This window comes from Schistocerca nitens, chromosome 3, assembly GCF_023898315.1.
Source record: "Schistocerca nitens isolate TAMUIC-IGC-003100 chromosome 3, iqSchNite1.1, whole genome shotgun sequence".
NCBI classification, from domain to species: domain Eukaryota; kingdom Metazoa; phylum Arthropoda; class Insecta; order Orthoptera; family Acrididae; genus Schistocerca; species Schistocerca nitens.
Genome location: NC_064616.1, coordinates 607,660,739 through 607,688,280, shown reverse-complemented (window position 1 = coordinate 607,688,280; position 27,542 = coordinate 607,660,739). Strand labels below are relative to the sequence as shown.

General features: G+C 40.1%; 1 protein-coding gene across 1 annotated transcript in view; it reads right to left on the bottom strand.

The window, feature by feature from the left end:
* Positions 1 to 27,542, bottom strand: part of LOC126248543 (dual specificity protein phosphatase CDC14C-like) — a 206,727-nt gene that overhangs the window by 35,712 nt on the left and 143,473 nt on the right. The window contains exons 11-12 of the mRNA XM_049949604.1: positions 26,646 to 26,767; positions 25,717 to 25,911 (exon numbers count right to left, since the gene is read on the bottom strand). Of these exons, the coding sequence (XP_049805561.1) occupies positions 25,717 to 25,911; positions 26,646 to 26,767 (317 nt within the window). The remainder of the gene's footprint in view (positions 1 to 25,716; positions 25,912 to 26,645; positions 26,768 to 27,542) is intronic.

Genomic DNA, 27,542 nt, shown 5'->3' with positions numbered 1-27,542 from the left:
CAGTTCACTGCATTATTTACATGATATTCACTAGAAACTGAACACTTATGTACAAAATTATGATTAAATCAAATACATATTTCATACTACAACCTTTAACTTCACTTTTGGAAAATGATCGCCCAATTTTTCCTGTTTCTGTTTCTCATTAACTTTTTCCTCATAATGGTTCTCATTTTCCAGAGAGCCAGAACTTCGATATGGTTAACGCATTTCTGTTTCTTGGTGTGTGTGATAACATGTTTCTCTCTCTCTTTGTCTCTGACAGAGAAGAAATCAGCCAGGGTCTTGTTACAGGAGTAGAGTCCCAAAATTTACCTGCGACTCAAGTGGGGAACAGTGGAATAATGGCTGAATGTGGAATTGGGGCCCTCATCACCTTTTAGCGGTATAACATGAGCCACAAGGATAATAGTTTATTTAGCCTGACAAGATTAAAGCCTTAAGGCAGGGGTGGCCAAGAATCTGGCTCACAGTCTGAGCCATGGCAGAAGAGCCATAAAGTTCTGCCTGGGTGAGACATTTCCCCCACGACCATACCACACTGTCTGAGCATGAGGAGGGAGAAATGGTAAACATTTAAATAGCAATGCAGTTGCACTGCATATGACTTTGTTTTATATTTAACATTTCCCGACAACATATATAAAAACAAAACAAACTTTCAGTATTGTTTTATTTTTGGTCCACTGAAGACATACAAGGTGAACATTAATAAAACCGACAAACTGCAGGGATGGCAGGGGACTGTGCCTAAACCACATTTGGAGGACCGGGTTCTACAGTATACTGAGACAAAACCTAGTACAAGCTCCATTTCCGGACATATGTTCATAGGACCTTTTTTTCCTCTATTTCCAATCAGAAATCCATTCCTGCAGTTTGTCACTTTTATTAATGTTCGCCCTGAGTAAGTTTTCCTTTTTTTTTGTACAACCTGTCAGCATATGGACACATGCAGATAATTTCACAGATTCTTGCACTCAGGTTATTATGTAATCATGACTGACTTGGTTTGATAATTGAAGGAAAGATCTTCCACACAAGTATTTGGTTGTAATATTGCAGCACTTTTGCTGTTTTATGTAGACATGGAAACTCTATATGACGAAAGGAATGTAGACAACTGGGCAGATTTAATGTTAAAAGGATATGTCTTTAAAATGGGAATTACCTTACAGAGCAATGAGTTACATCTGCATATGCATATAGGTGCTTTCAACTGAAACGGCAAACAGTCTCGAAAACACATGTAAGATTGGCAGCGTCCTCAAAATGTTTAGGAAACTATCCTTTTAGTTCTTTCAAGGCCACAATGACTTCTTCAAACCTCAATTTTTATTTTAATGTAGTGACCTTAGGGAATTGAACTGTGTGTGTCAGCATATGTCCCTTCTACAATGTGGTTTTCTTTTTAAACTCATCCCCATCAAATAACAAATAAACCGTTTCTCTCCTTGCAGTGTCCTAGTGCGGGCAGCATGCAATCAAGTCCACTTAAAATGCAACCCCTGTAATCCATTCTGGATGTTCTTATTTTCGTTAGTGCACTCATTTTCCCTTCACAAATTCAACAATAGCGAGTATTAAATAAACGATCGTTCCACATGTGCCCCTTGACTTAACCAACATACTATGCAGTAATGTACAAAGTCTCCTTCCTCACTGTTGAGTTCCATCGAAAACTGTTGCAACAGAGAGCAATACATGTGACTTCAGAAATTTTACTATTTGTACCACCAATTTCTTCATACGCTGCAAGTCTGCAAATTTAGCATGAAATGTTTCTTGATGTACAGAACAATAAATCCAGTCTGTCTATTGTTATAATTTTTGGCTCTTTCATTGCCAACTTAATCTTTAAATTCTTTCTGCGTGGTATTTTGAAGTGATTTCATACCATATTTGTAGTACCCGTAGCTTATAGGACAGCATAATATATACTGAGAATTGTCATCCCTCTATTGTGTCACTCCCATGACGATAGATCACTACACTGCTTGTTATAATGCTAACAGCTACTGAACCTGAGAACGTCCTCCATAACACGAACAAACAGCAAAGGGTAAACAGCACTGACACCACAATTCTGCCAAACTGAAGGAGAGTTGTGCACACCGAAAAATGCCACAGCACAATACTCAATGACACGTCGCACTGTTCCAGTTACTTCCAAGAAGGACTGAGAAAATCCGAGACAGGATGGGCTTTGGCTCGGCTGCAGCCCACACAACCTGAACGCATGAAGTTTGACACACCATGGTTGGCCCTGTTTAAGCCCTTCTCAATAACAATAGCTGGTACTACTACTACTACTACTACTACTACTACTACTAATAATAATAATAATAATAATAAAAGGCATCAAGAATAATAACAATAATATTTAATGTTTTACCACATTTGAAGCTATGTTTAGAGTCATCAAAAACAGAAGGGATAACGAAAGACGAAAAAATTGAAAATGATAGCAACAGTAGCTGCAATGAAAGAACGGACTTTCAATAGAGGACTGTGAGATGAGGGGACCAGAAAGGTGGATGGTGAGGGAGTGTTGACAAGAGTGAGCTGCAGCAAGTATGAGGAAGATATTGCTATTGAGATAAAAAATGAACCATTAGCTGTCTCCTGAAGTTTGAAAAAAGGAATTTAATTTCTTTGATATTTTGAGGAAGACCATTTCAAAGTCAGATTCCTTATACAGAACATGATTTTGACATGTCTGTGTTATGTAGTAGTATAGGGCGATTTACTTTGTTAAGAACAAGTTGTTTTTTATTTTCTTATTTTACATGTCTAGTTCTGTAGGACCAAATTGAGGAGCAGATCTCCAAGGTCACAGAACATGTCAGTACATAAAATTATAACATAAAGGTAATAACAGATAAAATAAAATGTTTATGAACCCCAAAAAAGGCAAGCCATAAGTTTACATCAATGCAATCAACAATATAACACAGGAATCAGCTTAATATCTTAAAGAACTCCTTGACAGAATAGAAGGAGTAACCCACGAGGAAACTCCTCAGTTTCAATTCGAAAGCACATAGATTACTGATAAGATTTTTTAATTCTTGTGGTGGCTTATTGAAAACGGATGCAGCAGTATATTGCACACCTTTCTTAATAAACAGGGGTTGACAAGCGGTGCGCAAACTTACACTACTTATTGCCTGAACCGCCCGTTTCTGAGACAAAAATATCCTTTGAGAATGGGACGGGTTATCCCAAAATATAATACCATATGTCATAAGCAAATGAAAATAAGCAAAGCATACTACTTTTCGAGTTAAAATTATCACTTCCTCCAGATATCTTCGAAAAGTTAAAATGGCAGCCTCAAGTCTTTGAACAAGAGCCTGAATGTGGGCTTCCACAACAGTTTACTCGCTATCTGAACACCTAGAAATTTGAACTGTTCAGTTTCACTAATCATATGCCCATTCTGTGAAATTAAAATGTCAGGTTTCGTTGAATTTTATGTTAGGAACTATAAAAACTGAGTCTTACAGTGATTTAGCATTAGTTTATTTTCTAGAAGCCATGAACTGCATTATTTGAAACCATGCCAACATTGCACACAACATCCTTTACTACCAAGCTAGTGTCATCAGCAAACAGAAATATTTTAGAATCACCTGTAATACTAAAAGGCTTAACATTTACATAAACAAAGAACAGGAGTGGCCCCAACACTGATCCCTGGGGCACCCCCCCCCCCCCCATTTAACCACGCCCAGCTCAGACCTCACATCATAGCCATTCTCAACACTGTGAATAATGACCTTTTGCTGTCTGTTGCTAATGTAGAATGTGAACCAATTGTGAGCAACCCCCATATTTCATAATAGACCAACTTCTGGAACAATATTTTGTGATCAACACAATCAAATGCCTTAGTTAAATCAAAAACGATGCCTAGTGTTCAAAACCTTTCGTTTAATCCATCCAGTACCTCACAGAGAAAAGACAATATAGCATTTTCAGTTGTTAAATGACTTCTAAAACCGAACTGTATATTTTACAGCAAATTATGAGAAATAAAATGATCAATTATCCTTACACACACAGCCTTTTCAATAACTTTAGCAAACACTGATGACATAGAAATGGGTCTAAAATTATCTACATTATCCCTTCCTTAATTTTTATAAAGTGGTTTTACTACTGAGTATTTTAATCATTCAGGAAACTGACCATTCTTAAAGGAAAAATTACAAATATGGCTAAGTACAAGGCTAACATATGCAGCACGGTACTTTAATATTCTGCTAAGTACTCCATCATATCCATGAGAGTCCTTAGTCTTCAGCGATTTAATTATTGACTCAATCCCCCCCGACAGAATCAGAGAAGAGTATTTCAGACATCAGTCTCAGGAAGGCATTTTCTGAGTGAGTTATAGGATTCCCTGTAGAAACTAAGTTTTTATTTAATTCACCAGCAATGCTCAGAAAGTGATTGTTAAGTGCTGTACATATACCTGACTTACCAGTAAAAGAAATATTTTTTCTATGAAATGACTTTATATCTTTGAACTTGTGCTGCTGATCAGACACCTCCTTCACAACTGATCCTATAGTTTTAATTTTATCCTATGAATTAGCAATTCTACTTGCATACCACATACTCTTTGCCTTTCTAATAACCATTTTAGGCACCTTACAATACTGTTTGTATTTACAATACTGTTTGTAATTGGCTACTGCAGCTTGATTGCGACTACTTCCAACTTTTTGATATAATTTCCACTTTGTTCTACACGATATCCTTATCCCACCAGTCATCCAACCAAGTTGCCTTTTACTGTTAGTATCCTGTTTAGAACATTCTAATGGAAATCAACTTTCAAAGAGCATGAGGAATGGGTTAAGGAACGCATTATATTTGTTATTTATGGTATCAGCACTATAAACATCCTGCCACTCTTGTCCCTTAATAAGGTTTAAGAAACTGTCTTTTGGTGTTGGATTAGATTTCCTACATAATTTGTAATTATATATAACATTTGTTTGAGTAAACAAAACTTATAGTGTTAAAATTTGTGGCTCATGGTCTGAAAGACCATTCCCCCTTTTACTAACACAATGCACATCTAGTAATGAAGAATGAATAAAAATACTGTCTATGGCTGTGCTACTGTTCCCCTGCACCCTGGTTGGAAAAAACACAGTCTACATAACATCATATGAATTTAGGAGATCTTCCAACATCCTTTTACTTGCACTATCACATACAAAATTAATAGTGATGTCACCACATATAACTGATTCATGGTACTTCCTATAAAGTGAACCAAGAATCCTCTCTAGCTTGAGGAGACATGCTCTGAAGTCAGAGTTAGGGTACCTATAAATAACAACAACTAGAAGTTTGTAGTAGTAGTAGAGGGGTTTTGTGGGCGCACGACAGCAAGGTCTTCAGCGCCCGTTCAGTATCATAGTGAGACGGGTGATAAAAAAAATAAAAAAAAACCCTCAGAACATTTACATAAAACGGAACATAAAACACGGGGAACAATCATTGAAAAATAGGTGCTCACCCACACCGAAGCGTGGGATGAAGCAGGGCGTCAGCAGTAAAACATGGACAACACAGGAAGAAAATGGGAGAGGGAGCTAAAACAATGTAGCAGATGGAAGTGGCTGGCTGACCGCAAGGAAAAAAGGGAGGAGTCAGCCACTCTGCAATACACTAAAACCTCCAGCCTAAAAGTTTAGGCCAGAGTCCAGACACATCACAAAACTTAAAAACCCTAGACACACACATCTCATCGTTAGCTAAAACACAAGGCAGATCCCCATCAACTTGTGCTTCTGCCCTTGCAGCACGGTATAAAATGCAGTCTGTTAAAATGTGCTGGACAGAGATGTGCACACCACAAGCATCACAAAATGGAGGATCCTCCCGCCGTAATAAATAGCTATGCGTCAGAGGACAGTGCCCGATCCGAAGACGTGTGAGGGCCACCTCTTCCCGCCTGAGCAACCGGCAGGAGGAACGCCACGGCCGAGTGGTTGACTTTACCGACCACAGTTTATTGGCCGTCACCGCCAGCCATTCGTCCTCCCACAAATCCATGCACTTCCTGTGGAGTGCAGCGATGACTGACTGCAAGGGGATAGGACACTGGACCACATCCTGCTCTCTGCAGGCTTCCTTGGCAGCCCGATCAGCCTGTTCATTGCCCCACATGCCGACATGACCAGGCACCCAGCAGAAGGATACCTCTTTACCCCGCTGTTGGAGCAAGTACAGTTGGTCATGTATCAGCTGGACTATCTCCTCAGTCGGGTATAGGTTCTGCAGTGATTGTAAGGCACTAAGAGAATCGGAGCAGAGAAGAAATCGATCGCCCCGAACACGATTCATCTGCTCCAGTGCCTTCAGGATCGCGTGGAGCTCCACTGCGGGAACGGTATATTCAGCAGGGAGGCGAATCCGGGTAACATGATCAGGGAACACCACAGAACAGCCAAGGAAAGTCTCCTGTTTGGAGCCATCAGTATAAACGACAGTGAAACCGTGATGCACATCTAAAATGTTACAGAACAGAGATTGAAACGTAAAATCAGGTGTGCCATCTTTCTTAAAATTAGTCAAATCTAAAATAAGTTTGGGTCTCCGGAGGAGCCAAGGTGGAGATCTGCTCCAACCGCGGCGTAAAACACGAAGACCAGCCATAGACATCGCACCGAGGCAATCCTGTGCGCGAATCCCATAGGGCTGTGTCGCACGTTGCCGGTTATGAAACAATCGTGCCAGAGGAGGCTGAGCAACGGTATGGTATGCAGGGGTGTATGGTGTGGACAAAGTTGTATACACCTGGCGCACTGTAAGTAGCCGTTGCCGCATATGAAGTGGCGGTTCACCAGCCTCTGCATAGAGGCTTGGTATGGGGCTAGTTCGGAATGCCCCAGTGGCCAACCAAAGCCCTTCATGGTGCACAACGTCCAACAACTTTAAGTAAGAAGGCCTCGCAGACCCATACACCGTGCACCCATAATCGAGCCGAGATCGCACAAACGCCCTGGAGCAGACAAGTTCTGTCAGCTCCCCATGTACTGTGGCTAAGACATTTTAAAATACTTAAAGCCTTAAGTGACCGCCGTTTCAGGTCTTTAAGATGAGGTAACCACGTGAGCTTCGAGTCAAAAATGAGCCCCAGAAATCTCACCGTGTCTTTAAAAGTAAGAATAGTGTCCCTCATCCTCAACTCACGAAAGGTTAAAATCGAACGAGAACGGTTAAAAAGAACACATACAGACTTCTCGGTGGAAAACTTAAAACCACTCTTCAGTGCCCAGTCATCCAAACGCCTAATCGTAAGTTGCAACTGACGAGTTGTCGTTGCAAGGCTTGAAGAAGAGCAAAACAAAGAGAAATCATCCACAAACAAAGAACACTGGACAGGACTTTTCACTATGGACGTAATGCTATTAATAGCGATGGCAAAGAGAGTCACACTTAAAACGCTACCCTGAGGGACACCGTTCTCCTGTGCAAAGCGATCAGACAGGACATCACCAATTCGGTATCTAAAATATCGTGGCGAGAGGAAAGACTGAATAAAAAGAGGAAGACAACCACGAAAACCCCATTCGTGAAGCTGCTCCAGGATGAGACGCCTCCAAGTGGTATCGTAGGCCTTCTCCATGTCGAAATATACACCTAGAAGGTGATGACGGCGTAGGAAAGCTTGTTGTATAGCCGCCTCCAGGAGGGCAAGGTTATCGAAGGTGGAACGAAACCCCCTGAACCCACACTGAAAGCGACTAAGGAGTTGCCAGGATTCTAACATCCAGACAAGGCGGCCGTTGACCATCCGCTCCAAGGTCTTCCCTATGCAACTAGTGAGGGCAATACTACGGTAGCTACTTGGGCTCATGCAGTCTTTCCCAGGTTTTAAAAAAGGGATTAAAACTGCCTCACGCCACGCGTCAGGAAAGTGACCCGACGCCCAAATGGCATTAAAAAGTCCGAGGAGTATTTCTCTGTTGCGCATTGTGAGGTGCCATTGCATACTGTAATGGATCCTGTCGTGACCAGGGGATGTGTCACGAGCTCCAGACAATGCAGAATCCAGCTCCCACATAGAAAATGGGCAGTTGTAAACTTCATGAGAGGTGGACTGGAAGTTCAGACTACATCTCTCAGCAACCGCTCTATGGCGCTGGAAACCTGGATCCTGACTGGTTGTTGCAGTAACCATGGCAAAATACGCTGCCATAGTCTGGGCAATGTCCCACGGATCCGTGTGGAGAGTGCCGTTAGTCATTACAGCAGCTATGGGGCACCTCCCTCCTCTGCCAGAAATTCTCCTGATGGTCTCCCACACAATGGAACTTTTGGTGGAACGATTAATAGTGTTCAGGAACGTTTGCCACGACCTCTTCTTGCTCTCACGAATAATGCGGTGACATCTTGCCCTCGCCACCCGAAAGGCCGCAAGATTCTCAGCAGTCGGCCGACACCTGAACCGACAGAGAGCCGCACGCCTGGTCCTGATTGCAGAGCGGCATTCGGCACTCCACCAAGGCACAGGTGGCCTCTTCCTGTGGCCTGTGGAATGGATGCGGCAGCGGCATGGTGGACCGTTTTAGTAATATGATCCACCCACACCTCAACATTCGCACAGTGTTCGAATTGGGCCAACTGGATATAAAGTGTCCAGTCGGCTCCACTGAGCACCCATTGTGGTGGTCTCCTATCGGGGCCCACGCCATCTGGCAGGTGAATCCAGATTCGGAAATGATCACTGCCGTGCAAGTCAGCAACCACTTCCCAGTGAGCACTGGCGGCAAGAGCTGGAGAGCAAAGCGTGAGATCAGTGGCAGAGAACGACCCAGTCGCCGTGCAGAAATGCGTACTCTGTCCTCCATTGAGCAAGTAGGCACAGGATGACAGGAGAAGCCTCTCAATTGCTCTACTCCTGGGGCAGGTAATTGCAGAGCCCCAAAGCACATTGTGGGCATTAAAATCACCACAAATAATGAATGGCTGGGGGAGCTGTATAAGAAGGTCGGTGAGGGCCGCTTCATCAAGAGCATCATGTGGGGGCAAGTAAAGTGAACATACAGTCAATGGATGACGCACGTGCACGGACACAGCGACGGCCTGTAAAGTCGTCGTAAGTGAGAGAGGCGAGGAGTGGTAGTCCGTCCTGACGAAAATACCTACGCCGCCTCTAGCTCTCTCTCCACGCAGGTCGTCCTTTTTGTGGAGTGAATAGCCTCGTATCTCAGGGGAGTATGATGGATGGAAATACGTCTCCTGGAGACAGAGACACAGTGGTCTACCCTGAGAGAGTAGACAAAGTTCCTCCAGATGCGTCCTGAACCCTTGTAAGTTCCACTGGAGTATGGGAGCCATCTATGTTGGGGGTAGCACCTTCATCCTGTCTCTCCGACGGGGCGGGGAGACCACAGCAGGTGGAGGGGCAGGTGTGGGACGAGATGATTGCCCCACACATACATCATACTCCATCAACTCTGGGGAAGAGTCAGATGAAGGCTCACGTAAAACAATATCTGCATGGTCAGATGGTTTACCACGGGATTTGACCCGCTGTTGCTGCTGTACAGTAGCTTTCTATGGTTTGGTGGACTTTGGGGGAACTGATGTGGGAGTGGTAATTGGCGCACTGGGCTTGGGAACAACCTCAGCTGTGGGAGGCGCGAGGGGCTGGACCACGTGCGCCACTGTACCTTTGTCTGCCGTTCGAGTAGGGGCTACTGGCTCTGAAACACTGGCTGCGTTGCAAGTGCACTGACAGCTGCAGGTGTTAGTGCCAACACTCACCACCTCAGTCTGCGTTGAGGCATCGACTTTTGGAGTAGGCTTCTGTACCAGGGATGCAAAAGATGTAGCAAATGTGGGAGGTTGCATCGACTTATAAATCTTCTTGGCCTCACCATAGGGGATACGCTTGGTTGTTTTTATTTCCTGGACCTTGCATTCCTCTAAAAATATTCGGCAGTCCCTACTCCAAACAGGGTGGTTCCCAGAGCAATTAATACATTTAGCCGGAGACGAGCAACCAACTCCTTCATGAGCAGCCTGACCACAGTTTCCACAAGTCGCTTCGCCTTTACAGCCTAAGATGGTATGCCCAAAACGCTGGCATTTAAAACAGCGCATTGGGGTCGGGAAATAAGGCCTCACACTAAGGCGAAGGAAGCCAGCTTTAACATGTTCAGGAAGTTTTGTGCTACTGAAGGTTAGAATAAAGGAGTCTGATTTGACAAGAGTGCCATCAACCCTCTTCATGATGTGTTGGACATCAACGATACCTTCTGGAGCCCACTCATGTTGCAGTTCTTCCTTGGGAATATCAACTAGATCCTGGCATGTCACAACACCTTTGCTGTAGTTCAAGGTGCTGTGCAGTTCAGTGTCTATGGCATACTCTCCAAGGCATTTAGCAGATTGGAGGTTAGTTGCTTGCCGGGAAGTGGAAGTTTCCACTAGCAAGGTCCCATTACGTAAGCGCTTCACCGATTTTAAGGAGCCACAGATTCCCTCCAATCCCTTTTGTATATAGAAGGGCGAAACCTTCTCAAAACTACCCTCCTTCCGTTTCACAATGAGAAACACATTTGGATTACCAGAATTCATTCTGTTACCTAAGACTGGACTTTTTAAAGAAGCGCCGGTGTCAGGAGGACTGACTGCATGGGCCCTCTTAAGAGACTGGGTGTTAGAACCTTCCAGCGGCCCACCCTTTCCCCTGGGAGGAAGAAAAGAGGATTTCAAAGGATCCATCGCGGTCCCACGAGCAGCTAGGGAACTAGAAGTCCACCTAGACAGAGCCCCGCGTGCCTATGTAAGCCTTATACAACTGAGGTGCGGCAGGTTCCCCAGAGGTTGCCCGCTATCGACTGTTCCACCTCAACAGCCATTCATCTCATCAGTGCGCAGCACACCTTGAGATTGAGGTTTTTTTTATAGAGGTTTATTCCATCCTCGCGATCCGGGCAGTCAAGCCAAGATCCCCATTCCCTGAGACACACAACGTTCCACCGCCGCGCCGCACGGTTGTCGCTGAAGTATGCTCAGAGCTTACGGTGACGGGGGACTGGCGGCGCTTACCAGTCCCCAGCTCAGGAACCCCGGGGTCGCCAAGCCCGTACCCAGCAAATGAATGCTGAGCCCCTGGGGGCAACTAGAAGTTTAGTTCCACTAAATTCAACTGCCCTTGCACAACATTCAAATACCTACAGAATGAAATTTTTACTCTGCAGTGGAGTGTGCACTGATATAAAACTTCATGGCAGATTAAAACTGTGTGCCGGACCGAGAATTGAACTTGGGACCTTTGCCTTTCGCGGGCAAGTGCTCTACCATCTGAGCTACCCAAGCATTACTCGCAACCCGTCCCCACAGCTTTACTTCCACCAGTACTTCGTCTCCTACATTCCAAACTTCACAGACACTCTCCTGTGAATTTTGCAGAACTAGGCAAAGGTCCCGAGTTCGCGTCTCGGTCCAGCACACAGTTTTAATCTGCCAGGAAGTTTCATTCAAATACCTCTTTAGTGCACTGTTGTGATACGTCTAAGGACTCAAATGGAATACTGGTCTTTTATGTACACAGCCTCTCCCCAAAGAACTCTTAAAAAACAGTGAGCTAGTCTGTACCCTGGCAAAGAAAGCCTCCAAATTGTCAAAATATTTAAATGGTGCTCTCGTATACCAATAACATCAGAGTCAACATCTATATGCAGTTCATTAATTTTACCTCTAATGAGTCATATATTTTCATAAAATATGCTAATTCCTTCATTACTGGGATACCTGACCTCCTCTGAAGCTGATTCCTTTGTTAGAGGGACTTCCTTTAAGCAGGTATACCTATCAGCTGACTTCAATCTGAGAAAGGTGCAGCTCTAACACCAACTACTACAGGAATTTTCCCACAAGTCATCCCACCACTGCCCATTACACTGTCACTTACAAACTTTGTCAGTCTCCCCTTCTCATACCTATTGAGTTGCAGGACACGCCTTGTGAAACCAGATCTGTTGACAGACTCAGCTAGCACCACTGCAATGTGAGCCATACCATCTACCATCAATGTCTTCTCCAGCTCCATGTTAACACACCTAACAGCATCATTAAAATGAGGCCGATCATGATGCTGAAACAGTTGCATGAAGTGCATGTTAGTGCCACCAGTTTCAGTAGCTATCTTTACCATGTCACCATATCTACCATCTCCCCGTCCCTGTCAAGACTATTCACAGGTCCACCCACAATCAGCACCTGACCCTCTTTCATAAAATTCCTATGTAACTCCCCTATGTTAACAATCACCTAGCCAACACTGCACTAGGCTTTACAATGCTGGTGACCTGGTACTTGCTCCCCACCACTTCCTGCAACTACTGGCCCACACCTCTGCCTTGCGAACTACCTAGCAGCAAAACCACCTTCTTTCTGTTAGAATTTGCAACTAACTTAGGGTCCCTAACTACTGAGGACTGCTGCTTGTTTCCTACATCTACAGCTACAAGAGGCTCCTCTCCACTAAACTCTGACAGTTGGTCAAATCTGTTGGTTATACGCAAAGTGCAATTGTCTAAATATTTCCTCAGCTTAGCTGCCTTCTTACCAACTGCCAATTCCCATTCCCACTACTCAACCTATCTAGTTCTTCCTTTGTGTTTTGTAACTGCACCTGAAGAGTACAGATATTACGCTGCTGCTCCTCTTTCTGTTACAAATTCTCAATTTCCAGGAGATGCTCTCACTATAATGCCCACCAGCTTCCCCACTGCATTCCCTCCAATGAAAATACTTTGAACAAATCACATACCATAAGCCGCTATTCACAAACCTACAAAAAAGCCCACACTTCTTACTGATGGTAAAATGTTAACAGTTTCTGGAAAAACTAGAAGTCTATGTTATGCAAGTTCAATTACTACAGCAGAACTATTTAAAGAACTAACAATAGTGAGCTCAAATTTCACCCTCTACTAAGAAAGCAACTACTAAACCACAACCAATACCAATACCACAAAACTTCACATAATTTTTATCTAAAACCAAAAATTCAAGCAACCACTGGAACACTCAACAAAATTAAACACAGTGAATGAAAGATTTACTGGAACATTTCACTACAAACAATAAGAAACGTCTGCTGAAAACTACCGTACTAAATTTAATAAATGACTTCGATGCACAAGCAACTCTATAAAACAGAGTGGGAAAAAGTTTCCGAAAGTTTATTAAACCACTATATCCCCAGAATCAGCACGAGACATCGTTGGAAACTATTAAATTTAATAACTGAATAAAAGTGCACAAACAACTTTGTCAGTACTTAACTTTAGAACCGATACAGCCGCAACTGAATGCCGCGAAATGTAAACACACTGTTGAGACTTCGACGAACGACGTAAACACATTCACAAATAACAGACCACTCAATTCAACAACTTAAAAGAAAGATTGAGATGAATGAAAATCCACTAATAAGTTACTTTTACAGGCAAATATTAACACCAATATTCTTTAAAATAAGTATCTGAAGTCTAAAACTTTATAAAATATTGACGAGCGATTTGAACAGCAGCCCAGCACATGACGTCACACCTAAGATAGACCACTCTGATAACAGTATGAGAGTTGAAGGTAAATAAGAGTGAGTGCAATGATTGAGAAGACACCAAACACTGGGTGTCATAGACTCTCTGCTTATTGGCACTTAGACACAATAATTATTTATAGGCAGCAGTGATATAGTTGAAATAGTGAATGTCACAAATTTATTGCATACAAGCATTCAATATCAGTTCCAGTCAGTGCGAGCTCTCATATGAAAGTCCTTCAAGAGAAGCATCACCTTAATAAGTACATGCTTTATTAGTGAATCTACAAGTTTAGTTTTAAGATCGAGAGGAACTACTTTTTTCTTATTTCTGCAGTCAACGACATGATGCATGTGTGTTCAGTCTGGTGTAAGTGATGGTCCTGAACCCTCCTCAAGTTATTTGCAGAAGGAGAAAAGTTTATTTTCCTGCCATTTATCATTAAGGGCAGAAGAGATTCTTTGAATTGAGAAGTTATAAGCCATTTGTGAGAAACTAAGACTGCTTACATTTAGATGGGTTAAGTTAACAACATATGCTTTGCGTACAGTCTCAGTCTCATAAGGCAAATAAATTAGAATTTAGATGATAGATGGCTGTTTACAGGTTTTTTGAGTTTTCATTTAGGTATACCTGAAGGTCTTCAGTGTATAAGTGATATTTGCAATGGGACAGAATAGTCAACACATCAGTACCATATAATGTGGAAAGCAATGGATCCAATACTCATCCTTGTGAGATTCCTGATACTACATCCTTCCTTTATAATCATTACACGCTGTTGGCAGGACATAAGGCACGAGTAGAATCACTGTCTAGCACTCAAATAAAAAAATTGACTAGCGAGTTAAGCAAATAGAATATCACAGTCGACAGGTCACCTCTTATTACAGATGGTTTATAATAAAATACTTCGGGCTAGTTTTGTTTTCACAAATCGCCAAATTATGCAAGAATAACTGGCAAACCAGATAACCCGCATCAACAAAATCATGAGCTTGCTGGAGATTATAAACGAAAAGGGTCCCAGTACAAAGCCTTGAGGCATGCCTGTTGAAACATTTAAGAATCCAGAACTCATACCATTAAAGTGTACCTTCTGCTTTCTATTGTCAAATACTATTCTAGTAAGAGGTCTGTATCTCAAATGCCATAACACCTCAGTTTATCTATTGCAATCTGATGACACACAGAGTCAAATGCTTTGCTCAGGTCACTGAGTAAGGCATCAATACAGACGATTTTGTGTCAAAGGCACTGAGTATTGTCAAAACAACATTTTCAACAGCTTTCAGTGTAGATGATTTTTTTTTTCTCAAATCATACTGAGTGTTTTTCAGTGCTCCAGTGCAGGTGAAATGTTTGTAAATTTGTTGGTGCATGCAATGTTATACTATTTCTAAGAATATTGCTACAAGATAAATAGGATGGTAGTTATCAACATAACTTGTCTCCTTGTTTATGTAGATGGGTTCTCTTTAAGCAAGCTGGAAAGAACAACTCATCAAAATCGAATTTATTAGTGCACCAAGTAGGTGTAGCATAATGTCCACTGTCTTTTCGATATAAAATTTGACAGACCATACAAGTCTTCTGATTTTGAGTTGCTGAATTTTGATATGCTACTGAAATGTCAGTAACGGAAATTTGTACCCAGTTGAATGCAGATGTTGCTGGTTTATTGTGGGATATGAATAGATCTTTTTAGATATTTATTTATGCCTGATTTATAGTTGTCATCTTGTTGAGTTGTGTGTCCTTTGTTACCATAATTAATAAAGAAGTTATTCATTTCATTGAGTGTGATATTGTAATACCAGAAGTAATTCTATTACTATTAAGCAGTTTCAATCCAATATACATCCAAGCAGCCTCACATTTGTTTTGCGATTGCTGAATATAGTTATCATTAGCCATTGATTTCTATTTTGTAATTTCTGATTTAACTACTTCTTTATTTGAAGGTACTGAAGTCTATCTTCTCATAGCCTGCAGGAACATTGCCATGCAAGCCCACTTTGACAAAACTACCCCCTATCTTATTGCTGTAAAATATTGACTCAACAAAAGCTATGTAGCACGACTGTTCATCATGCAGAATCTACTCATGAACATAAGAGAGACCACTATTATCATAGAAAATGCCACAAGACTATGTCATTATTTTGCATTACACTGATAGCCAGTATTCAAGCACAGAATTCAGTTTTGAGAACTCGCTTTATGCATTTTTTAAAAAAACAGTTTTTTCCCTTAACATCTACTGTTAAGCTTTTCCTACAAGCCTATGCAGCCGGCTTTAGCAAAACTTTTCTTTATTCTGCATTTGTAGCACTGACGAAACAGCCTGTTTTTGCAAAACTCACCTCATGTGTATGTGAGAGTCCTTTCAAAACTCACTTAATGCTACTTAGTTCGCGAAACATGTTAGAGGTAGTGCTGGGTTTTCTCACAATTTGTTTAATATGTGGCAGTCAAAAAAAGCACTTTTCTGACTGTGTTACGAGACTCTTAGAATAACTGTTTTTCTAGGCAGTAGATTGGACTGCCTATTACTATGTGCACCAACTAAGCTGACAATTGGCATAATGGCTGACGGGAGCTTCCGTTAGCCTCCATGCCAAGCATCTAGTTCACACGGTCAGTTTTTAACAATGTTTGTTCACAATAGCTGTTATGAGAGTTAGCTGCCAGTTACTGCCATTTTGTAAAATTTGAGTGTAGAAGACTGGACCTGTGTTAAACAGTGAATATGGAAAGTGATGGTGAATATAATATTCCTGTGAGTGAAACACATGGCAGGCGTAAAAGAAGAGAAGTGAAGCAGTCAAACATCTCCAAAGTAAAATCATTTCAATATTCAAAGTAAAATACTGCACCTGATGTTGACTGCTGACAAGTTGAAAGACATGAGGTAAGCAACCATGAAGGGAAAGAATGTCATGCAGGCAAACTCTCTTATGCTGACTTACCATACTTCAGTAATCTAGTACATTCTTCAAGAGATAAAAGCAAGCAAGATGCATTCCTTTTGTCACACATGGACACCTCAGCACCAGCTAGATAAGTTGTAGAGCCCACTGAAGCTAATGCTTCTAAAGACAAAACTTCAAAATCGATACCAAGTACCAGTTTGTGCTGCTATATTTCAAAAAAGTACAAGTGTATCATAAGATCACTTAAGACGGATAGCTCTGATTGCTCACCACTGTCACAAACATGGGACTGCACTAAAGGAACAAAGAGGTGGTTCAAGAGCAATTCAAGCTAAGACAGTTATGACCCAACAAGTGAAAGGGCACATTCTGAAGTATACATGTAGAGAGAGTCATTATAGCAGAGGGAATATGAGTAGGTCGTATATGCCACCAACATTAAATCTAAATATAATGAGGGAAAATTTTTGCAAAGAATGAAGACAAGCAGGTAATAAAAGCTGTTCTGTGTCAAAACTTAGGACAGTGTGCTATAAGAATTTTAATCTTGGCTTTGGTAATCCTCACACCTGTTCAACAAGCAAGGAGCTTGAACTGAAAATAAAGGTCGCAGAAACCGAAGAATGCCAGGAAGTGTATAAAACAAGCCTGTGCTTCCATAAAGCCCGTGCAAATAAGTTCCACAGCATCATGAACAGATATGCTGAAGATACTGTAAAAGTTGTCTTTGACATGCAACAAAATCAACCTCTACCAAAGCTCTCTATTGGAGAAGTCTTTTACACATGACGAATGTGGCTCTATATCCTAACTGTGATGATACATGGCCCAAAACAAGGTGCATTTTTCAATATACTTGGTGAAAACTGGAAGCTGAAAGAGATGCAAATGAGATCGCATCTGGGCTACAACATTTTCTCCTACGTTATTTGCAAGAGAGGACAAGGGCGATTGACAAGAGATGATTGAAACTTGAGTTTTTTTCAGACTTGTGCATCAGCCAGAACAAGAATTCTATAATGCTGGCACATTTTATGGAACAGACTAAGGTGTTCTCTGAACTTACCCACTATTTTCTTATTCACGGACATAGTTTCATGCCACCGGATCATATATTTGGTAGAGCTGAGAAGGATTATCAGAAGCAAGAAGAAATCATATGAGCTTGTGAATACAGGAATATGCTAGTGAAGGTTGGAAAGGTGCTGACGTGGGGAGAAGACTAGTTTTCCTATGACTTCAAATGGATTTCTAAGGAAATACTGAAGTCTACCTTGCCTTTCAAAATCATGCATGTATGAGGAATAACTTACAGACAAACCAATGGTAAGAATCATTGTGCTGTTAAACTGACATATTTTTTCTGGATCAAAAGTATGTTATGATGTTTCGAAGTACGTTCCTTCATTCACAGCCATGAAACATGCTACAATTATTCCCAAGATAAACCATGTGAGTGCGGAAAAGAAGAAGGGTGTAATGAAGCTAATGCATTTCGTTACCATTCCTAAGGATGCAGCAAGTTTCTACAACGACATACGCTCTGCAAGTGGTGAGAAGTATGAAGATCATGACAGCTCACTGAGAATTTATGAGGATGAAGAGTCCCCTGAAATCGTGTAGAAGATTTTAAAACTTTAATGTAAAAATACAGACATTTAATATCCAGGTATCAATGATCTAGTTTGAGCATAAAGCAAGTTTTGAAAAAGAAAATTTTTTTTCTACTTCCAGCAGTTCATAAATTATCAAAAATTTTATGTATGTGCAAAGGTTATCTTAAAACATTTTCAGAACTGTGCAAAATATGCTAACTAAAATTTTTTCCCCTCTCAACTTGCTTGTTAATTAAATAAATATGTCTCCCGTAAAATTTTATGTTTTGCATAAAGCAAGTTTTGCAAAAACTGTCCTCAATTGCAGTTTATCATTTACCATGCATTCACTACAAGCATAAATAAGGCATAGAGGGAATCACTTTCTGAGGCAGGTAATAACTTGGTTAGTCAAAAATTGTTTACTATACACAGCTGACTCATCCAAAGTACAAAGCATTACTTTATCAATATTGCTGACACTGCTAACTCACCATGCACACAGTAAGGCTTATCTATGCACATTCATTTCTCATTGTTTATAACTTTATATATGACCTATTTTATTCTTCTATTTAAGATCTGAAGATGAGTTAACAAGAACTGATTACCAAGCATAAATAACAAGCAACTTGGAGCGTTTTAAGATAATTTTTTAGCAATCAGCTACTTTAGTTCCACAGACACACTGTTTAAAATTAATGAATTTCTCAATATAAAAAGAAATAATTAGTAAACTACCATGGCTACAGTGTGAACTAAGTTTCATACAGAATTACAATTCCTGAAATTGTTTCAACATACATTAAGGGCAGTTTCTACAGCTATATCTTGATGAGCCAAAACATTATAACTACTACCTATCACAAGAGAGAACACTGCCTGGTAGTGTTGTGGGCATGTGACACAGTAAGGAATACAGCTGACTGGGGAATCATTCTAGTGACAATATGGGCCACAAGTGACTTTGACAAATGGCAGTTAGTTAAATGCTTCATTATCAAATTTCATAGATCATCTGACTGATCTTTTGCTTGCTTTTGTGCCAATACTTTCTTCCTACATTATGCATTACTCCATAAAATTATCCCACAAGACATTATGCAAGTATGCCAACATATGTTAGGAGGCCGACTCATTTGTTTTCAGGATTAGCAATTACATGAAGTGTAAAAGCAGCTGAAACTGCTTGAGCAGCTCAGTAATATGCTCCTTCCAGTTCAAGTTTTCATCAATATGTACACACAAATATTTGGAGCATTCTACTCTGTTTATTGACTTCTGTTAATTTGCTACTTTAACTGTTGGTGTAAGTATTTTTTTGAAAAACACAATTAACAATTTCTTCTGTTGCTTTTTCTCTAATAGGACAATTTTAAAACTAGTATATCTGTAAAAAGAGCCAATTCTTCTTAATGAATGTTAAGTGAAATGTCACTGACGTGCATAAGGAGCTGTAGCGTAACCAAAATTGAAACATGTGGGGCTCCTTCAAGATGTCTCCTCAGTCATGAAAATCTCCCTTCCTTCCAATATTGTTTGAATTAATCAACACACTTTTTTGAGCTCTGTTAAGTATAATTCAAATAAATTGATTGTGAAGCCATCAATTCCATAAAATTTTAAGTTTTTCTAAGGGAATAACATTACTTATGCAATCAAATGCCTTGCAAAGATCACAAACAATAATAATTGGCAATACTTTATTGTTTAAGGCTTGTTATATTTAGTGTGTGAAGGTATAAAGAGCAACACTTCTGAAATCCAAACTCTGACGTGCTACGTAAATTGTTTCTACACAAATGTCAGACTACTCATGAGTACAATACTTTTTCGAATATTTTGGTAAAAGACAGCAATAATGAAAATCGATGATGATTATTTAAGTATTTCTTGTTACCTTTCTGACAAATGTGTTTACTAACAGCACATTTCAATCTGTCTGGAAAGATTCTCTGTGCCAGTGATCCATTACATATGTCACTACGGACATTACATATTAAGGTAGAACAATTTTTCAGACTTCTGTTTGAAATTCCAGCAACACTACTTGACCTTTCGTTTTTTGAGAACTTCTTTTAATTCTATTAATTTCACTGACGTATGTTAGTGCTACTTCCAGTTGGGTGAAATAACATTTTTTGATACTTTCTCTTGCTCCTTCAACTGAACCATTTAATTCTATCTTTGCTGCCACATTTCGTATGTGACTTTAAAAATACTCAGAACTTGTGAATCATCTGCCACAACATCGTCAGTCAGTTTAATTGTGATAGTATCTTGTGCACTGATTGCTTGTCCTGTCCCGCATTTCACAATATCCAACACGGTTTTCATCTTATTACCTACATTATTAGTTTCTATCACGATGCGCGTATTTTTTGACATTTTAATTGGTTTCCTTAAAACATTACATTTTTTTTGTACAGAATCCAAGCAATTTTGACTTCCCAGGCCTATACCTAAATTTCCCTTCCCCCTTACATGATATTTTAATCCCATGAGTTATCCATAGCTTCCTTTTTTTTTCTTTTTCAACAGACTTTTCGTGTAAGTTTTTAAGAAAGCTACTTTCAAATATTAGCACAATTTTATTATGAAATATATTGAATTTCACGTTAGTATCTTTTTCTATGTACAATATACCTAATCCTCCGCATGAGCACTATCAACAAAAATGTCATCAACCACAGTGCTGTTATCTTGATGGATGCAAGATGGAAAATTCACCATTGTTATCAAATTTTACTAGCCAAATAATAATTCCAGTTCATTTTTTCAGTTAATATTTTAAGAAATCTACATTGAAATCTCCACATAATTAACTGTTTCTTTAAGTTTTACAGGTACCCCAACAATGAGACTACATTTCTCATAAATAGCCGAAACTTTCCTAGATGGACTACTATGTTGTAACTCCTCCATTTCACATGCTAACTCCAAACGAAAATAATGCTAGTCTATAATTCTAGATAGTTAACTCCTCAATCCCTCAGGTTTCATGGTATTCAGAGAAGCACAACCCACCTATCACTTCAGAATTTTCATCATCAAATGGACACACAAGAAGCTCATTTACTTTGATTTTCAGCCCTCTGATATTCTGATGAAAGAAACACACTGCACTTAATTGTTAAGGCCTAGCATCTGGCGAACAGTAGCTCAGAAACAGCAAAGCAGACAGTTGTTTGTGGGTTGCTGACATGAGCATCCACATAAAGTGGCTAAAGGATGGTGAAGCCACAAGTAGACAACATGGTGTTCGTCATCCATGACTCATCACAGAATGTGGCGCCTCTCTGCTATGTAAAGCAGGTTAGGTGGCAATCTGTGGCAGATCTGGTGACAGAGTACAATGCTGACATAGGCATAAGTTTCAGAGCACGCAGTTCAGCACAAATTGTTCAACATGGGGCTTCACAGCACCGAACCCTACATGTTCCCATGTCGACCTAATGACACTGTCTCATATGTTTCACCTGCACTTACATGTGACCTGTGGTAGTAATCAAGAGGCACTAAGCCAGATACGAAGTATGCAATCATTACTGCTGACTACTTGAAACCCTTCATACTTTATGCCTTATGCCTTCTCCGACAGTAATGGCAACTTCCAGCAGGATAACTGTCCATGTCATAAGGATAGAGTCATGGTACAGTGGTGTGAGGAGCATGCTACAGAGTCACATTGATGCCTTAGCCTGATGTGAAGATGATGGAACACATCTGGAATACTATATGGCACCAGCTACCTGCCCACAAACCACCAGTGTGTAATTTACAGGATTTGTGTGAGCTGCGCATAGATATCTGGTGCCACATACATCTGGAAACCTACAAATGACCCATCAAACCCATGTCATGAAGAATTTCAGCAACATTTCATTCCAAGGGTGAAACAACACACTATTAAGCAGGTGGCAATACTGTTTTTGCTCATCAGCGTATCTTGCCAAAGACCCCAGCAAAGGGAACTTCTGATTTACTTATGGCAACATGCAAAATGTTTTGATTGCATCTCTATAAAGAAAAAGTGAAGCATTTCAATCAAAGAAATACAAAAACATATTATTTGAGCACAATGCCTGTACAATGAAACGGGGCACACCTTATGAATCAGTTCAGACTACAATTCAAATGCTGTGTGCAAGTCAAGTGGGGTATATAAGCATACATCTAGAAGCTTAAAATGTTTACCTCAGGCAACATCAGTTCATTTTCTATGGAATTTCGGAAGTTAGCACCTTATTAGAAGTCTACAATACATATTCCTTAAAAAATGCACCATCTAACTAAAAAATTATTTATTTATGGAAATATGTTGTAGAGGACTACAAAGTGCTATAAGACTACAAGGGTGATTTTGCTACACGGGGTCGAAATGCAGGTAACAATCCTCTCAAGAGTGATTTTGCTACATGGGATCAAATTGTAGGAAACACTCTCTCAGGGGGTAAGGAACAAAGAAAATCATACGGACATATGGCCAGAAATGTGTTCCAAGGGAGGTACACGCATTTGAAGTTGGATATCAAAGGTCTTTGACAGTGTAGGTTTCAATGGTTTAAAGTACACACGAGAATACATTAGGCAAGTTAGAATGTTCTGCCTCTACTAGTATTTTAGTTCCACATTCAAGAGAGCTGTGAGGTGGAGAAGCAAAATGTAGTAGCCACATTACTCTTTCTTTATAGTTAGTGTCTGAAGCGCATTAGTGTAGTACAGGGGCACCAAACTACGGCCCATGGGACGAATCCAACCTGCAAAGTCAGTTTATACAGCCCCCTACGGTACTTGAATATGACTGATAAAACATATGGCACACAAGACATTGTGAAACAATTTAAATTTAAATATGAGAACGAAAGTTGCTTCTCACCATATAGCAGAGATGCTGAGCCACAGATAGGCACAAAAAAAAGATTTTCACACTTAAAGCTGTCGGCCTATGGCCTCTGTCAGCAACACACACACACGCACGCGCGAACGCGTGCAAACCACACGCACGACTGTAGTCTCAGGCAATCTTTTTGTTGTGCTTATCTGCGACTCAGCATCTCGGCTATATGGTGAGTAGCAACTTTCCTTCTCATAATATTGTTACATTCCATCCTGGATTTTCCATTGTTTGATTAAATTTAAATATTACATTTAAAATACTAGAAGGTCTAAACATTTGTGGACACCTGGCTGCTATGTACCTTAAATTTGCTACGTTCAGTTTTAAATTACTGTGTCTAGGTGTTGTACAGAAGGAAGATGTGGCCCATGCTCATCATTTTGCCACTTATCTGGCCTGCTGTGAAAATGTTTGGTGACCTCTGGTGTAGTAGATGAACCACCGAAATCCTCATGGCACCCACTTAACAACTGTGTTACGCTTATGCTACAAATGGGAAAAGATCATTATCTGGAGACCTGATCTACTGCTGTCCATTTCCAGCAGTTCAGTGGCAACATTTGACACACTTAATGGTCCTTCCCCAGGCACAGAAGGCTTCAAAATAACAATTTCATCACACTCCTAACTACTGACCACTTAAATGGCAACCATATCTTACATAATTAATTCAGGTTATATAAAAATAAAAACATTATTTATGAATTAACTAATGGAAGGAGTACTAGGGTTTAACATCCCATCAATGACAAGGTCATTAGAAAATGTATTTTGGTTCACTGCTACAGCTAGTTTATTTACTCTTTTCTTAGAGTACGACTGGTTTTGAAATATAAAATTTCACTGTTAGATGCACTCTCTTCACCGACACCATATAATTCGAAAATGAATCCACTCTATGAAACCAGCAAATTTACACTCGCCATACTATTTTTTAGGTTATCATCAAACTCAAAAATGTTCAAGAAACTTCCTATTTGCAAATGCTACAATACCTTTCCATATAACAAGTGAGATTTTAGAAAGTAGTGATAGTTTTTATTTTGCATCAAAAATCTAAAAGTAGCATATGGTAATGATATTCCCACCTTCCTTTGACATTCACAACAGAAAGATATTAAAACCTCTGCCTTCAGTTTACAAACTGCTATGAAAACAACATCCTCGGAACTAGACTATTTCATGGAAATTTTGAGTCATAAGTAGACTGTATCTGACACAGAAAACTATTCTGTAGGTCATCTTGACTTGACTTACATTATTGTACAACAACTAGAACAACAACAACAAAGTATGTCATAATAAAAACAAAAATCACTGATATCAATGTCACATCCCTGCAAGGTTGAGAGACTTTCTTCTTGTCCTCATATATATAACTGGGTTGTTGGTGATGATCTTCAGAGCTATCAGTAATTACATACTAGCTGATTTACTGGATATAACGTTCTGCAAACTCATATTTAGTTCCCAGAATGAAATATTCATTCTGCAGTGGAGTGTGCGCTGACATGAAACTTCTTTGCAGATTGAAACTGTGTGATGGACCGACACAGTAGCAGATGGAGAAGGTAGGAGATGAGGTACTGGTGGAAGTAAGGCTGTGAGGACAAGTAGCACAGTTGATAGAGCACTTGCGTGCAAAAGGCAAAGGTCCCAAGTTCGAGTCTCAATCTCTAAAACAAAGCACATGTGAGTATAATGGGATCATAATTAACACTTAAGAGAAAACACATTAAATTTGAAAAATAAGTTGCATTTTCTCCAATACCTCCTTTAAGTTTCTACTCACTGTATAACACTTATTTCACCTAGTAATTTTTTTGCCTTTCCCCGGCAACTTGCAGTATTTCTTCTATAAGCAGTTGTATGGGGAAATGAATATGGAAGGAAAGTCCTCGGCTTAATATAAATAATTTATGGAGTAAAGGTAAAAACTCGCAAAATGGCTGGACTGTTGAGAAAGATTACAAATCTGATCCCTCCTACTAGTCCCACCTCCACTCCTGCCCCATGACCCTAGTCTCACCCATCCTGCACTTCCACCCTCTTCTCCACATCCTTTCCCCTCCTCAGTTCTATCTGCACCTCCCAAATCCATTCCTGTAAATCAGTGAGAGATGTGTACAAGTCTCCTGCCCGAGGCCAGAGCCAGCTCACCAGTGCCACACTCCCATCCCATCTGCCGTCTCTTCCTTCAGCCACTGGGCAGCTTCCCCCAATCCTCTCTCCAGTTCCTCACAGCTCCTTTCCCCTCTCACCCACTCCACACTACAAAATAACTCCCCCTAGCTGATCTGCAATACTGGCACAAAGTAGTCGAGCGAGACACTATAACCGAACAAAGTGAGAAGTGAGTGTGAGTGTGAGTGTGAGTGTGTGTGTGTGTGTGTGTGTGTGTGAGAGAGAGAGAGAGAGAGAGAGAGAGAGAGAGAGCGTGTGCACACATGGTGTTACTTATGAAATTATTTATATGGGGAGAATACATCTTTGTTTTTAGATATATTTATATGGGGAGATGGACACAAACAGTTCCACATCTTAAGTGCAATATATATAAAAGGAACATCTCAGTAATTATATGTTTGCAAAGAATGTAATATTCTTATCATGAGTTGTCTGACTGAACATCAGGAATTTTCTTTCTGACATTTTCTTTGAGACTTTAATTGTTAAGCATTACATACCTTTTTGTAACTGACGAAGGAGTCCTTGACGGCCTTTTTGATGGTACAACATCTTTGTCTTTGTTGTGAGAGACCACTATAGCTGTGCTGACTTTAGTTGCTTTTAAGGGCGAAAGTATTGCCTGAGACTGGGCTGGCTGCCCACTTCTCAAAGGCTGAGATTTCGCTCTCGTGTGTGGCCTTCCATCTTCTAAGCTGTAAATAAATTTCAACAATTACTTCGAGGCTTCTATTGTTAAAATTTGTGTGTGTTTTTTTTAATTGACAAGTTATGTTTGAAAGACAGAGAAAGGGTATATTGTTATACCATATACATTTATACTATAACTGCTTAATTCTTCTTGCTTTACTGTTCTCACTTACAGTAAAAAACTAGAGAAGAAAACACACACACAAGGTCATTTAGAACTAAAACGCTTTTGTATTTCATGTTCACTGCTTCCTGTGTGCCACACTGCAGTAAAAATGATTCCTTATTAATTAGCATAATGGATTACTGATACAAGAGAATATAACCACTCCCCAAACAAAATTAGTGTTAACCAACAGGCAAAATCTCGAGCAATGCGTTACACACTAGAATGCAGATTTAAAAAAAAAAAAAAAAACACACACACACACACACACACACACACACACACACACACACACACACACACACACACACACACACAGAGAGAGAGAGAGAGAGAGAGAGAGAGAGAGAGAGAGAGAGAGACCTTGTCTTGGTATCTTTCTGCTGCTCAGTGCATCTTTTGTATGTTAAGCAGATTGTCTTTTCTCATTCCACCTACAACATTTGTTATCATACTAGTTTCATATAGTGTTATTTTATTCTCTTATTTTACTTGGTGACAGGTTCCTATTAACACTGTGGCAACAAATGCTCACTATCTAAATTACTGATTATCTTGAATCTATACACTTACTGTACAGCACCAGTAGTTACAGATCTGGGATGCCTCCGAAATGCCTTTATCTGATTTAGTTTATCACCTTGTGTTAGAGGGATATCAGATGCTGGTTCCTCATTATTTTGATTTGTTGCATCCTAAAACATAAAAACAAATCATTTATTACAAACACAAGACACAAATACTATTTCCACTGAAAGGAAGCTAATACATGTAACATCAAATTCAACAAAATTCTTACGAATAAGTCACAGCTTTAACTGCTATTCAAACTCATATAACAATGAACACAAATAATATTCAGCGTTGAAAGGGGACATTTACATAGCAGCCACTGAAACAATTACAGCAAGGCTGGCATAAGAAATTTACACGTTCTTTTATCTATGTAATCATATATAAATTGAAAACTTTGATAAAATGTTCACAAACAAAAGCTGCAAAACGATCTACTGGTACAGATATGAGGATAAGAATATGTCTAATAGATTAATTACTGGAGAAAACAGACCAATTTCATGCATGAATAAACATGACACAAAAGAACATACCTTTCACTATGGAAATGGAAACTAAAAAACTAATACAATTATTGGCAAAACAAAGATGGGAAGAAGGAAGATAAAAGTTCTTTACAAACTTTTTTGCATTTTTACAAATACTAAATACTTGGAAAAAATGGTGCTTTCCCTAGGAGGGTTAAAATAGACACTAGCAAACATTTACTACATAAACTCACTAAAATATTGGTTATTACTAGTCAAATAGTGGCTGCAGTGATCTAGCAGGTAGAGCACTAGAATCCAGCTCTGGAGGCCTTGACTTCACCCCCCAATAGTGGACAGGATTATTCCTCATTCCTGTTCCTCCAGGACTGCCCTAGGTCCACTCACAGCCTGCTGTCATACTGAG